The 16,567-nt window shown below is 43.5% G+C and overlaps 1 protein-coding gene across 1 annotated transcript in view; it reads right to left on the reverse strand.

Annotated features, from left to right (window-relative positions):
• Nucleotides 1–326: 326 nt before the first annotated feature.
• The window catches only part of LOC142310915 (C-signal-like), a 65,733-nt gene continuing 49,492 nt past the window's right edge, over nt 327–16,567 (reverse strand). The window contains exons 2-3 of the mRNA XM_075348746.1: nt 12,304–12,481; nt 327–3,170 (exon numbers count right to left, since the gene is read on the reverse strand). Coding sequence (XP_075204861.1) covers nt 2,884–3,170; nt 12,304–12,481 — 465 coding nt within the window. The 3' untranslated portion in view covers nt 327–2,883. The remainder of the gene's footprint in view (nt 3,171–12,303; nt 12,482–16,567) is intronic.

Raw genomic sequence — 16,567 nt, forward strand, 5'->3', positions numbered from 1 at the left:
GATGGAGGATGCTGAGCCTTGTAGTTCTGCAGCTGCTGTCTGCTCTCCTGCATATACTAGTGGATGGAGCATGCTGAGCCTTGTAGTTCTGCAGCTGCTGTCTGCTTTCCTGCATACACTATTGGATGGAGTATGCTGAGCCTTGCAGTTCTGCTCCCCCTGCCTTTCCCTCCAGCCCAGCATACAGTCCTGGATGGAGCAAGCTGAACCTTGTAGTTCTGCAGCTGTCTGCTCTCCTGCACTAGTGGAGAATGAAGAACATATTGAAGAAGAAAATGACATCAGACCTTTTTTCTTCTTTTTTTTTTCAACAATCTTTAATGGCATTGTTCGCTGATAAAAAATGCATAGAAACGCAGTGAGCAAAACCGCTGCAAAACGTAGCAAAAAATGCACCAAAACGCGGTAAAAATGCATGCGTTTTTTGCCGCGGGTGCGGTTTTGTGCTTTTTTGCTGCAAAAAACGCACAAAAACGCAGCGTCAAAAAAACGCAGTGTGTGAACTTAGCCTTATTGGCGGTCTCAGCACAGTTGAACATTCACTGACTTGAAAGCTGTATGTTATTGCCCCCATTTACATTAGATAGAGTTGAAAACAGAAGGTTACATTCACTATTTAACAAGACACATATGCATGTTTTTCTCACTATCTGACATGAAATCAAAATAAACCTTTTTTGTTTTAGGTCAATTAGGATTATCAACATTATTTATATTTGCCAAATACCAGTAGAATGAGAGAAAGAATGTTTTAAGGCATTTTTATTACTTTCTGCAAAGTCAAAAGTTTACATACACTAAGAATATTATGAATTTAAACAATATGGGACAGCCCATATGATGATGTCATGTTTTTGGAAGCTTATGATAGGTTTATTGTCAACATCTGAGTTAATTAGAGACACACCTGTGCATGTATTTTAATGCTCACCTGAAACACACTGCTTCTTTGTGTAGCATAATGGGAAAGTCAAAAGAAATCAGCCAAGATTTCAGGAAGAGAATTGTGGACTTTCACAAGTCTCGTTCATCCTTGGGTGCAATTACCAGATACCTGAAGGTGCCTTATTCATCTGTACAAACAATTATACACAATTACATACAAGGGAATGTCCAACCATCATACCATATCACGAAATAGACGAGTTCTGTGTACTAGAGATGAACGTGCTTTGGTCAGACATGTGCATATCAACCCAAGAACAAAAGCAAAAAACCTTGTGAAGATGCTGGCGGAAGCTGCTAAGATTGTATCATTATCCACAGTGAAACAAGTACTGTATCAATATGGGCTGAAAGGTCACTCTGCCAGGAAGAAGGCATTACTCCAAAAGAAACATAAAAAAAGCCAGATTAATATTTGCAAATGCACACATTAACACAGACCTTAATTTTTGGAGACATGTCCTGTGGTCTGACGAAACTAAAATCGAATTGTTTGGCCATAATGACCATCGTTACGTTTGAAGGAAAAAGGGAGAAGCTTTGTAGCCTAAGAACACCATCCCAATTGTGAAACATGAGGGTGGCAGCATCATGTTGTGGGGTTGTTTTGTTGCAGGAGGGACTGGTGCACTTCACAAAATAGATGGCATCATGAGGAAAGAAGATTATAAGGCAATACTGAAGCAACACCTCAAGACATCAGCCAGGAACTTAAAGCTTGGGCGGAAATGGGTCTTTCAAATGGACAATGGCTCGAAGTATACTGCCAAACTGGTTACAAAGTGGCTTACGGATAACAAAGTCAATGTTCTGCAATGACCATCACAAAACCCTGATCTCAATCCTATTAAAAATTTATGGACAAAGCTGAAAAGGCAGATGCGAGCAAGGCGACCTACAAACAAGACTCAGTTACACCAGTTCTGTCAGGAGGAATGAGCCCAAATTCCTACCAACTATTGTGAGAAGCTTTTGAAAGGATATCCAAAATGTTTGACTCTGGTCATACAGTTTAAGGGTGTCACACCTTCACCAGAGTCCGCTCCTGCAACTTCTGCTTCTATCACCAGGTGACGCCGTGTTCCCGCCATGGACTCTGCTGGTGATAAGAGAGGAGTTGATGGCAGTGGCTCTGGTGGGCGCACGCTCATCCACTAAGCTGGGTTTTCCTGGGACCTGCAGTACCATTGGGTGACTGTAGGTGGCATTTGTCTTCCAGCTGAATTTACCATCATTCAGCTACAGCCAATGGGAAGACACCACACCCTCTAATACCCCCTTCTGTCTGCTGGTCACTGCCATAGATAGTTTTGTATTCCTGTTTTCTAGTTTCCGCTCTGTTCTGAATAGTAATCCCTGTGTTTTGACCTCTGCCTGTTCTCCGACTACCCTTCTGCCTGCCGTTTTTGTACCTCACTGCCAGATTTGGATTTGACCTCTGCCTGGTTTCCTGACTAAGTCCTTGTCTGCCGATTTTGTCCCTGTTCTACATCTCCTGGTTTGACCCTGCCTAATGCTCTCCTCTGAACTGCAGCCTTCCATAGATACCGATCTACGGGGCCCTGCAGTAATTCTAAATCCCTGTATATGGGTTAAAGGGTTTCATGGTTCTCGGGGTCCTGCTTTGTGGGCGGCTTTCCTTTAGCCTCTCCGTGATAGCTAGTCTGAGTCTATGGTTCCGGGCAGGCGTTACAAAGAGCAATGGTACCAAATACTAATTATATGTATGTAAACTTTTGAATTTGCAGAAAGTAATAAAAATGCCTTAAAACATTCTCTCTTTCATTATTCTGGCATTTGGCAAAAATAAATAATTTTGGTAATCCTAATTGACCTTAAACGGGAAAGATTTATACATTTTTTTAATGACTAAGAACACTACTGTTCATAGATGAGTCACAAGATATTTTACATTCAGTAAGGAATGTATAAAACAGTTCACCAAGGCAGTTCAGACCCATTCCATGCATAAAACTTTCCAGTCCGGTCCATGTTCAGGCTGTCAATGATGGTCATTAGGTAGGACACGGAGCGCTCGGGAGAAAATAGCCTCTCTTTGGGGACGTTTTTGTGGTAACGACTTGATAAATCTGTTTCCACTGTTCCTGGATGCAGAGAAACACAGACCACTTTGTTCTTTCCTCTTCCCAGTTCAATAGAAAGACATTTGGTAGCCATATTTAGGGCTGACTTAGACATCCTGTAGCTGTACCACCCTCCTAAACCTAAAAAATAAATAATATAATGAATATGATTTATTAAACTCTGGCTTAAAACATAACAATTCTACGCACACATTTCTATGATTTTTTTTGTCCTCAAGACAGGGTGATTATCTCTGCTCTGAATGGTCTTCCATCTGATTACTTAATATTTCAGGTATCCCAGACATCACCATTGACTTCAAAAGTGCAAAAAGAGTTTAACATGAAACTTTGTACTCAGTTTGCCCTCCTGTCCTCATTGGCGTTGTTTTGGACACACCATTTGAAGGACTTTGGTGTTGGTGGATCTTGTTAATATCACCTGCATCATTCCCATTTCTAAGCTGTTGAATCTTCCACAAACTTGAAAGGGTCATCATCACTACAAAATTGGTGAGGGTCCGACAGCTGGCATCTCAATCGATTAGCTGATAGTATCTTTTGCTGCAGGTGTTAACATTTGATCTGTGGAGGTATCAAATGTCAGACCCCCACCAGTCTGGTATTAATGACCTATTCAATTTATAGGTCATCAATTTTATGTGACCAGAAAACTGCTTTAAAGGGAACCTGTCACCAGATTTGGTGACTATAAGCTGCGGCCACCACCAGTGGGCTCTTATATACTGTACAGTATTCTAACATGCTGTATATAAGAGTCAAGGCTACTGTGTAGAATGTAAAAATCACTTTATAATACTTACCTAAACGGTCGGTTCGGTGCAGATGGGTCAGATCGGTGTCTCCGTTCTCCGGTGCAGCGCCTCCTCTTTCGGCCATCTTTGTCCTTCTTCTGAAGCCTAGGTACATGACGCGTCCTATGTCATGCACACAGGCGGGCATTGAGGTCCTGCCCAGGCGCACTTTGATCTGCCCTGAGCAGGGCAGATCAAAGTATTGTAGCGCGAAAGAGCGGGACCTCAATGCCGTCTGTGTGCATGACGTAGGATGCGTCATGCACCTAGACTTCAGAAGAAGGAGGACAAAGATGCCCGAAAGAGGAGGTGCCACACCCGGAGAACAGAGACACCCATTTGACCGATCTGTACCGAACTGACTGTTTAGATAAGTATTATAAAGTCATTTTTACGCTCTACACAGTGGCGTGGGCTCTTGTATACAGCATGTTAGAACATTGTATATAAGAGCCCAGTGGTGGTTGCCGTAGCTTATAGTCACCAAATCTGTGTAGCAGGTTTTCTGCAGGTTTCTCCTTATTCCCTGCTGTACAGTGTGCTCATACATGCTGCAGCCAATCACTGGCCTCAGCGTTGAGACTAGCATGTATGCCACAAAACTGCTGAGGCAAATGATTGACTGCAGGGTTCACGTGAACAATGTACAGCATGCTAGATAAAAAAGGAGAAGAAACTGAGTTTTAAGAAGCCTTGCATAATCAAAGACAGATGCGTCACTATTAGTAATATAACGTTTATTGAAAAACAAAAAATATGGGCACTGTCATGTAAAGAAACACATAAAATACAGACAATGTTTGGAGAAAGAATCGGGAAAATCCCATACTAGGACCTCAACAACATCATATTGTGTTAAAGAGTGTTAGCTCCAGCTTTACTGTATAGTGGTGTCCCAAACAGTCAAATAAAGAAGGGGGGCCCAAAAGAGCACACACAGTAAGGGAACCATATGACATTATTCAGTTCTAGAGCAGTGCTTACCCATATATGTTGCCAATATAGATGCCGTGTCAGTGGTCCAGGTGATGGTGGGGGAATCCCCGACGCGTTTCGCAGAACAGCTTCCTCGGGGGGCAGTGTGACCCTGTATGGTGAACCCCATGTATATATAGTGGTGGAAATAATGCCTAGTTGCCGCCGTTTGTAGCGCCGCATGCGCTGTGACATGTCCGGGTCCCGCGCGTCACTTCCGGAGCTCCCAACGGAAGTGACGCTCACAAAGGAACGTCACCGCACGCTGGACGGAGCCTCCTCAGTACGCGCGAGACTTCGGGCAGCACAGGGCATGCGAATCACGTGCGGCCATCTTGGATGTTGGCAAATCCATATATAGGTAAGGAGCACTGCCCATAATACATATAACACTGTATTCGTGAGAACAGCATATTCCACAGTCTATAAAAAGGTATTCATTGGAGCACAGTCCACAAAAATGCCCCAATCTGGTGTGTGTCCGCCATGAACCAGAGGGGTATACCAAGAAATACATATATAATATATAACTGAGTTGTACACCCAGCGGGGCATAACATGTAGATACCCCATGAACATCATGTGCCACACAAAAATATGATTCATTTAACACTACTGGCACAAGGCAAACACCTGCTCAGTCAGGGCGGACATAAACCAGGAAAAGAATGCAATCCCATCTCCTGCAGGAAAAGTGGGTACATATATACATTTTTTCGGAGATTACTCCACAAAATACTATCCATCTCCCCCCCCCCTTTATTCTTTTCGAAGAAATAAATTAAACCAGAGTACTAGTATGTGACCCAAGTGTTCCCAAAGGGAGAACACCTGCGTCACATATCACCTGAATAAGGCATACAAAAAAGTAACCATACATACAAATATATATGCATATATACACACACACACATACATGTATGTGTTACAACAATACAGTAGTACATAAAGTTACCAAGTGTAAACCATAGATATTACGACCCGGTACAGACACAGGACCAAGAAAAATGCATCATCTTAGATGAAGGAGGCCACAAAGGGCTACCTCAAGACTATCATTAGACAACAAAGATAACTCATTAAGTGAGTCGTACACAGTCATGGTCCTGTGCTAGACCAGGGCGGAGGTACAAAAGGGAGAAAGAGGAGAGCCAGAAAATGGAAAGGAAAAAATATAATTAATTATATATGTGTCTATGTCTACGTGTCCCCCCAACAATTCATATTCATACTACTGACTCATAGACATTTATAAGTCTAAATTCTTTATAGGGAAGGAGACGCAGACATAAACCGATAACCACAAAATGCCCCCACATATTAACATCCAATTAAAATACATCATTTATTGATGAATCTATGTAGAAAGGGGGAATACATATACAGCGGAAGAAATTCACGGTCGATGTTGCAACATAAGGCATGATCCAGAGGAAGGGAAGATCCAAGCACAAGGATTCGCCAAAAAGGACATCCAAAGTTGTTCACTCGCAAGGGTCCAAGATACAGGTCACATCTCATAAAAAGAAACAAAAAAGGGGGGAATTAAAAACACATAAAAAAATTAAAAAAGCGGAACACACACAGTGAACCGCACCCAGAGAGACGAAGGGCAAATTACAAAAATGAAGAGAAACTCATCTTCTCATTCAGGCCAATGGGTGTCATGGTCCCAAGTCTGACAATCCAGCTACATTCACGTTGAGAGAGCATCTTGGTGTAATCGCCACCTCTTGTCCCCAGATGAACCACATCAATACCTCTTACTCTAAATTTCCCAGGATTACAACCATGTTCTAACTTATGGTGTCAAGGTAGGGTCTTCAGCTGGGGATCATCGAGGTCAAGGTCAACAGCCGCCAAGATGCCTCTCACGTGTTCTCGCGTACGGAATCTTAATTCGCGAGTAGTAAGTTCTATATATACTTTGCCACACCCACATGTGGCATAGTATATAACATTGGCTGTGCGACAGGTAATATGGTGTTGGATCAAGAATTCAGTTTTGCCGTCCGCTGATGTGAAGGATGTTGCCCTCACCATATTGCGGCAGGCAATACATGTTCCACATGGAAAGAACCCTTTTAGCGGTTCCCCCTCACCAAAAATGCGAGGTACTGGGGCTACATAATGGCTCCGAACCAACTTGTCCCGCAAGTTGGGTGCACGCCGAGATGTCATTAGAGGACCAGATGGGAGAAGGGCCCCAATGGATGGATCTATTTTCAAGACGCCCCAATGACGTCTTAATATTGTGCACATCTCCTGCCACCGATCATTAAAAGTAGAAATGAAACGAACAGGCGGATGAGTCCAGGTGTTCCCTTCCTTTAATGTAGATGATGAGGAGATTAAGAGGGAGTGGGAAGATCTGGCCACAAAATGCTCTAAAGGGTTTATGAATCTGCTGATTAAAATGAATGATAAAACACTCTCTAAATTAGAGAGGGAGATTGAGGATCTTAAGAAAGACCTGTCTGCCAAATTATCTGAAGACTCCCTTAGTAAACTTAATGTGGATTTGGAGAGATCTTTCACAAAATGGGAGAAAGATATAATTGAGGTGAAGACAAAAAAGTATAAACGAGACATGGGAGATTATCGTAACAACTTTGTCTATAGATGGAAGCATCCTCAAAAAAAGAGAAGACCTCCTCCATCTCTCAATCAGACCAGATCCCCCTCTATATCTTCCCTCTCATCAATGGATGAGGATACATCAGAAAAGAGAGGTTTTATGACGCCCTTTGTCAGCAAATGGAACCCTAATAAAACTAGACAACCTGCGGTGGCAGCTACTAAGCGGAAGATTACTCCCCCTGAGTCTCTTGACAAGAAGAGCAGAAACAAAAATAACAATTTAGAGGTAATTAATTTATCTAACATCATACTTACCAAGCCCCAGGTTGAAGTCTTGGAGCTTGGTCTTTCTTTTGTACCTAAAAGTACGTTTGATTATTTCACAGCGTTGAAAGATCTGAACCTTTTCTCCCGCAAGTTGGTTCTACAGAAATTGCACGCCAACAAGGACCCACAGAGAGCCAGTGTCGATATTCCAGAGAGTGAGGCATTGGAGGACTTGGATGAAATAGTGGGTAATTCCACCCCCTCTGCGTCTGGAGGCAATTTCCCTAAATCCATCTATCCGAGGTCGACCACTTTTCCCCCCTTTTCCCTATGCCCAGCCGTCGAGATTTTTCACAAATTAGTGGCCAACGATTTGAAAACTTTGGATGGCAGTGTCAGGAGGAGGGATAACTTGACGGCTGGACAGAGGAAAGCTTTAAGGGAATTAAAAAGTCTGCCGGGGGTTATTATCAAACCAGCAGACAAGGGGGGAAATGTGGTAATCTGGCCCATTAAGATGTACGAACGGGAAGCCTTCAGACAACTGAGGGACAAAGCATCATACTCCTCCCTTACCTCCAACCCGACTAACAGCTATATGGTGGATCTCTTTGCAATTATTGACCTGGCCTTCCAAAAAGGGATTATCCCCAAAAAAATTATGGATGGACTACTAGTAAAGGACCCCAAAATACCTACATTTTATTTACTTCCCAAAGTCCACAAAGACCCCCTGGTCCCCCCGGGGCGTCCCATTGTCTCTGGCATTGGGGGGCTGTCTGAGCCGGTATGCAGGTTTATTGAACATTACCTGCATCCCTTGGTTCAGACTTTGCCCTCCTATGTCAGGGACACCATGGGCGTCCTGCGTCAGATCGATGGGATCTTTGTGGACCCTGACGTCATATTGGCCACGGTTGACGTTGAGTCACTATACTCCTCGATAGGACACGAACATGGACTTCGGGCGGTGAGATTCTTCCTGGAGATGAGCAGTCTGGATGTATCAATGGTCGAATTAATTTTGAAATTACTTTCTTTTATTTTGACACATAACTATTTTTTGTTTAAGGATCGTTTCTTTTTACAGGAGCGGGGCACTGCGATGGGCGCGGCGTGAGCGCCTTCGTACGCAAACCTCTTCCTGGGATTCTGGGAGAGGGAGGTTTTCGGCGAGGGCGTGCCCGCCGTGTCCCATGCGCAGTGCTGGCTCCGTTTTATTGATGATATTTTGATTTTTTGGAAAGGCACTTTTTCAGATTTTTCTTTATTTATTCATGATTTAAATTGTAATGATTTGAATATCAAACTTACTTTTAAATGCAATGAAAAATGCATTGATTTTTTAGATATACGGATCATGATACATCCTAACTGCTCTATCCAAACGACTATATGTCGTAAAGAAACATCGGTAAATAGTCTGTTGCACGCCTCGTCGGCGCACACTCCCTCCACGGTCTCTGCAATCCCGATAGGTCAATACCTGAGGGCTAGGAGAGTCTGCTCTACTGATACTCTCTTTAGAGAACAAGCCCAAGATCTTCGGGAGAGATTTGTATCCAGGGGGTATAGTGGGAGGAGTGTTCGCCGTGGATTCGGGCGTGCTCAGAACACTTTGCGTACTGACTTATTGATTCCTAAATCAAAACAGAAAGAAGAATCTCATCCGCCTGTTCGTTTCATTTCTACTTTTAATGATCGGTGGCAGGAGATGTGCACAATATTAAGACGTCATTGGGGCGTCTTGAAAATAGATCCATCCATTGGGGCCCTTCTCCCATCTGGTCCTCTAATGACATCTCGGCGTGCACCCAACTTGCGGGACAAGTTGGTTCGGAGCCATTATGTAGCCCCAGTACCTCGCATTTTTGGTGGGGGGAACCGCTAAAAGGGTTCTTTCCATGTGGAACATGTATTGCCTGCCGCAATATGGTGAGGGCAACATCCTTCACATCAGCGGACGGCAAAACTGAATTCTTGATCCAACACCATATTACCTGTCGCACAGCCAATGTTATATACTATGCCACATGTGGGTGTGGCAAAGTATATATAGGACTTACTACTCGCGAATTAAGATTCCGTACGCGAGAACACGTGAGAGGCATCTTGGCGGCTGTTGACCTTGACCTCGATGATCCCCAGCTGAAGACCCTACCTCGACACCATAAGTTAGAACATGGTTGTAATCCTGGGAAATTTAGAGTAAGAGGTATTGATGTGGTTCATCTGGGGACAAGAGGTGGCGATTACACCAAGATGCTCTCTCAACGTGAATGTAGCTGGATTGTCAGACTTGGGACCATGACACCCATTGGCCTGAATGAGAAGATGAGTTTCTCTTCATTTTTGTAATTTGCCCTTCGTCTCTCTGGGAGCGGTTCACTGTGTGTGTTCCGCTTTTTTAATTTTTTTATGTGTTTTTAATTCCCCCCTTTTTTGTTTCTTTTTATGAGATGTGACCTGTATCTTGGACCCTTGCGAGTGAACAACTTTGGATGTCCTTTTTGGCGAATCCTTGTGCTTGGATCTTCCCTTCCTCTGGATCATGCCTTATGTTGCAACATAGACCGTGAATTTCTTCCGCTGTATATGTATTCCCCCTTTCTACATAGATTCATCAATAAATGATGTATTTTAATTGGATGTTAATATGTGGGGGCATTTTGTGGTTATCGGTTTATGTCTGCGTCTCCTTCCCTATAAAGAATTTAGACTTATAAATGTCTATGAGTCAGTAGTATGAATATGAATTGTTGGGGGGACACGTAGACATAGACACATATATAATTAATTATATTTTTTCCTTTCCATTTTCTGGCTCTCCTCTTTCTCCCTTTTGTACCTCCGCCCTGGTCTAGCACAGGACCATGACTGTGTACGACTCACTTAATGAGATATCTTTGGTGTCTAATGATAGTCTTGAGGTAGCCCTTTGTGGCCTCCTTCATCTAAGATGATGCATTTTTCTTGGTCCTGTGTCTGTACCGGGTCGTAATATCTATGGTTTACACTTGGTAACTTTATGTACTACTGTATTATTGTAACACATACATGTATGTGTGTGTGTGTATATATGCATATATATTTGTATGTATGGTTACTTTTTTGTATGCCTTATTCAGGTGATATGTGACGCAGGTGTTCTCCCTTTGGGAACACTTGGGTCACATACTAGTACTCTGGTTTAATTTATTTCTTCAAAAAGAATAAAGGGGGGGGGGAGATGGATAGTATTTTGTGGAGTAATCTCCGAAAAAATGTATATATGTACCCACTTTTCCTGCAGGAGATGGGATTGCATTCTTTTCCTGGTTTATGTCCGCCCTGACTGAGCAGGTGTTTGCCTTATGCCAGTAGTGTTAAATGAATCATATTTTTGTGTGGCACATGATGTTCATGGGGTATCTACATGTTATGCCCCGCTGGGTGTACAACTCAGTTATATATTATATATGTATTTCTTGGTATACCCCTCTGGTTCATGGCGGACACACACCAGATTGGGGCATTTTTGTGGACTGTGCTCCAATGAACACCTTTTTATAGACTGTGGAATATGCTGTTCTCACGAATACAGTGTTATATGTATTATGGGCAGTGCTCCTTACCTATATATGGATTTGCCAACATCCAAGATGGCCGCACGTGATTCGCATGCCCTGTGCTGCCCGAAGTCTCGCGCGTACTGAGGAGGCTCCGTCCAGCGTGCGGTGACGTTCCTTTGTGAGCGTCACTTCCGTTGGGAGCTCCGGAAGTGACGCGCGGGACCCGGACATGTCACAGCGCATGCGGCGCTACAAACGGCGGCAACTAGGCATTATTTCCACCACTATATATACATGGGGTTCACCATACAGGGTCACACTGCCCCCCGAGGAAGCTGTTCTGCGAAACGCGTCGGGGATTCCCCCACCATCACCTGGACCACTGACACGGCATCTATATTGGCAACATATATGGGTAAGCACTGCTCTAGAACTGAATAATGTCATATGGTTCCCTTACTGTGTGTGCTCTTTTGGGCCCCCCTTCTTTATTTGACTGTTTGGGACACCACTATACAGTAAAGCTGGAGCTAACACTCTTTAACACAATATGATGTTGTTGAGGTCCTAGTATGGGATTTTCCCGATTCTTTCTCCAAACATTGTCTGTATTTTATGTGTTTCTTTACATGACAGTGCCCATATTTTTTGTTTTTCAATAAACGTTATATTACTAATAGTGACGCATCTGTCTTTGATTATGCAAGGCTTCTTAAAACTCAGTTTCTTCTCCTTTTTTATCTATCATGTTATACTGAGTGGCCGTTCTTACTTGATGGGAACCCCATTTGTTACTCCCTTTAATCCTTCAATGTACAGCATGCTGCAGGAAGCAAGCAGGGACCATCCAGGAGCCCAGGAGTGGCGGTCTTGGAGAGTCTGCTGTAAACTTAGATAGATTAATAGACTGTTCGTTTTGGCAGGGACCTCGCTCAAGAATCTTACCAAGTACATCTTCAGACATGTCTACATGACATCAAATGAGGAGCAAGATGGCACTGGGAACATTATGGTTCGAAATATGGACCTCCCTGGGTGATTGATTATCATCTTAATAAACTTTACAGAAGTGCCGCTAATTCTTACCGTTATCAGATATAGAGCCGACTTTAGCGCTCATATTAACTAGAATGGCATTGTGCTGCTTGGACTTGTCAGATGGCTGCTCCCCAAAGGCTCCTCTTCCTTTCAAGAGAAGTGGTGAGAAATATTTAGCCATCAGTAATGGGCCTATTGTATTTGTAGCCATTGCCAGAGAGAGACCCTAGAAATGAGAAAATATTAGGACAGACATTAATAAAGGCAGACCCCCTAAAGTTTGTAAAGCCGCCCATCTCATTTACTCCATACATTCAGTGACTTTTGCCCCGTGGCCAACTTAAGCATCAGATTCCAAGGCAAGGTATTACAAATATTTGCAGCCATGTTACTCAGTTCCCACCCTATAATCTATTGCCTTCTTCAGACATCAGGGCCTGTCCACTCTCTATACTTACCGCACTACAAATAAGATCTCTCATTAATTCTCAACAGAGGGTAAATGAAGAAGGTAATTCTCCTTCACTAATCTAATATATAAAGCTGAGTATGTATGTATGTGTGCATGTATGTATGTCCGGTAAAGGAAACCGCACCGTCACATTTACAATCACAAAATTTTGCACAGACACCCCATGTGACTCAGGGAACATCATAGACTATGTTTTGATGGGAAAATTTAACCCCGCGCTTTACAGTTACTCTCCAAAAAAACTGCTTCCATTAAAGTGAATGGAGCTGGGAGCCACAGGTCATTAATAGGAGCTGTAATTGGTTGCTATAGGCAACAAAGGAAATTGTTAGTATAAGAATCTTATGTGTGAGGTAATATGATGTCGGTGGGGAGACAGATAGCGAGGGATAGACTGCAAGACAGACAGACAGAGAGAGAGAGAGACAGACAGGCACAGACAGACAAAGAAAGAGTCAGACAACAAATGAGACAGTGACAAACAGAGAAAGATAGGAAAAAATAGCCAGACAGACAGATAAAGAGACAGAGGAAGACAGAGACAGAAACAGACAGACAGAGGCAGACAGGGAAAGAGACAAACAGACAGAGACAGAGGGAAAAAAGGCAGACAGAGACAGACAGACAGAGAAAGAGACAGACAGAGGCAGACAGGGAAAGAGACAGACAGACAGACAGAGACAGACAGGGAAAAAAGGGAGCCAGACAGGGAAAGACAGGGAAAGAGACAAACAGGGAAATAGACAGAGACAGAGAGAGACAGACAGAGAGATAGAGAAATAGACAGACAAGGAAAAACACAGTCAGACACACAGAGACAGACACAGAGAGATAGAGAGACAGACAGATATAGAGAGAGACAGACAGAGAGACTGATACAGAGACCGAGAGATAGACAGAGAGAGACAGACACTAATAGAGAGACACACAGATAGACAGAGACAGACACACAGATAGACACACAGACATTGACAGACAGACAAATATACAGAGAGAGAGACACAGACAGAGAGATACAGACAGATAGAGATAGACAGACAGAGACAGACAAGGAAAGAGACAGACAGAGACTGGTAGGCCAAGAGACAGACAGATAGAGAGAGAGAGAGACAGACAGAGACAAACAGAAGCAGACAGGGAAAGAGAGAGACTGACAGGCCAAGAGAGAGACAGAGAGCGACAGACAGACAAATACAGATAGAGAGATAGAGAGACAGACAGAGACTGGGAGAGAGACAGAGAAACAGTTACTATCCCGGGCAACGCTGGGTGCTACAGCTAGTAACATTATATTTGTACAATTCTTCTTAAAGGGGTTCTCCGGGTTATTTTTCAGCCTGCCATAGGGAAGCCAGCCTGGGAAAGAAGAAATGGAGCTGCACTCACCCATGGATCCGCTGATTCTCCAACAGTCAGCGCCGGATCAGAAACTATGAGGTTATGACCAACAGAGACCTGACTAATAAGGAGGCCACTAAAAAACAGGAGACTAGTGATTGGGACGACATTGCTTCTGGTCCAGCGCAGAATGACGGAGTGGCGATGCTGGAGTACGGATAACATTCCATGTGCGAGCGTCTTCCTTGACATCAGAACATCACATGTTGGATCATTTATGTAATAGAGGGGCAGTGCCCCCATAATATAACTGTTCTATGTCTTATGTATTTACTGTTGAATATTATAAATGTATGTGTTGATATGTAAGTGTTTTTAGATAAGAATAAGCTCTAGATGTAGCAGAGTTAGGACCAGGGCCGGACTGGCCATAGGGCAATTCTGGCAAATGCCAGAAGGGCCGGTGCCTGTAGTGGGCTGGTGCCTGTAGTGGCCGCTCAATCTTCAGTCACCACCGCTCTCCTCCGCAGTGTGCGCTGTGCTGTGTCGACCCTGCTGTGCGATTCTGCGCCGGGCATACAGTTAGGTCCAGAAATATTTGGACAGTGACACAATTATCGCGAGTTGGGCTCTGCATGCCACCACATTGGATTTGAAATGAAACCTCTACAACAGAATTCAAGTGCAGATTGTAACGTTTAATTTGAAGGTTTGAACAAAAATATCTGATAGAAATTGTAGGAATTGTACACATTTCTTTACAAACACTCCACATTTTAGGAGGTCAAAAGTAATTGGACAAATAAACCAAACCCAAACAAAATATTTTTATTTTCAATATTTTGTTGCGAATCCTTTGGAGGCAATCACTGCCTTAAGTCTGGAACTCATGGACATCACCAAACGCTGGGTTTTCTCCTTCTTAATGCTTTGCCAGGCCTTTACAGCCGCAGCCTTCAGGTCTTGCTTGTTTGTGGGTCTTTCCGTCTTAAGTCTGGATTTGAGCAAGTGAAATGCATGCTCAATTGGGTTAAGAACTGGTGATTGACTTGGCCATTGCAGAATGTTCCACTTTTTTGCACTCATGAACTCCTGGGTAGCTTTGGCTGTATGCTTGGGGTCATTGTCCATCTGTACTATGAAGCGCCGTCCGATCAACTTTGCGGCATTTGGCTGAATCTGGGCTGAAAGTATATCCCGGTACACTTCAGAATTCATCCGGCTACTCTTGTCTGCTGTTATGTCATCAATAAACACAAGTGACCCAGTGCCATTGAAAGCCATGCATGCCCATGCCATCACGTTGCCTCCACCATGTTTTACAGAGGATGTGGTGTGCCTTGGATCATGTGCCGTTCCCTTTCTTCTCCAAACTTTTTTCTTCCCATCATTCTGGTACAGGTTGATCTTTGTCTCATCTGTCCACAGAATACTTTTCCATAACTGAGCTGGCTTCATGAGGTGTTTTTCAGCAAATTTAACTCTGGCCTGTCTATTTTTGGAATTGATGAATGGTTTGCATCTAGATGTGAACCCTTTGTATTTACTTTCATGGAGTCTTCTCTTTACTGTTGACTTAGAGACAGATACACCTACTTCACTGAGAGTGTTCTGGACTTCAGTTGATGTTGTGAACGGGTTCTTCTTCACCAAAGAAAGTATGCGCCGATCATCCACCACTGTTGTCATCCGTGGACGCCCAGGCCTTTTTGAGTTCCCAAGCTCACCAGTCAATTCCTTTTTTCTCAGAATGTACCCGACTGTTGATTTTGCTACTCCAAGCATGTCTGCTATCTCTCTGATGGATTTTTCTTTTTTTTCAGCCTCAGGATGTTCTGCTTCACCTCATTTGAGAGTTCCTTAGACCGCATGTTGTCTGGTCACGGCAACAGCTTCCAAATGCAAAACCACACACCTGTAATCAACCCCAGACCTTTTAACTACTTCATTGATTACAGGTTAACGAGGGAGACGCCTTCAGAGTTAATTGCAGCCCTTAGAGTCCCTTGTCCAATTACTTTTGGTCCCTTGAAAAAGAGGAGGCTATGCATTACAGAGCTATGATTCCTAAACCCTTTCTCCGATTTGGATGTGAAAACTCTCATATTGCAGCTGGGAGTGTGCACTTTCAGCCCATATTATATATATATAATTGTATTTCTGAACATGTTTTTGTAAACAGCTAAAATAACAAAACTTGTGTCACTGTCCAAATATTTCTGGACCTAACTGTACACACTGCTGAGGAGAGTGATGGTGACCATAGTTCTCTCTTTCCTGATCAAATGTATTTGCGTCTCTCAGCCATAAATACATTTGAACAATGTAGTGCGGCGCTCGGGTCTGGGCTCCAATGTGCATCAGCGTGATGAGATCAGCACCTTGCTGATGTCATCATACTGCTGCCGGCGCCAAGGAGACACGTCGGGCAGTGGTGAGCACTCCATGGAGGAGCGGAAGATGAACTGGACTGGAGAAGGGGAGAACAATCATGAAAGGGAC

This window comes from Anomaloglossus baeobatrachus, chromosome 5, assembly GCF_048569485.1.
Source record: "Anomaloglossus baeobatrachus isolate aAnoBae1 chromosome 5, aAnoBae1.hap1, whole genome shotgun sequence".
Classification (NCBI taxonomy): domain Eukaryota; kingdom Metazoa; phylum Chordata; class Amphibia; order Anura; family Aromobatidae; genus Anomaloglossus; species Anomaloglossus baeobatrachus.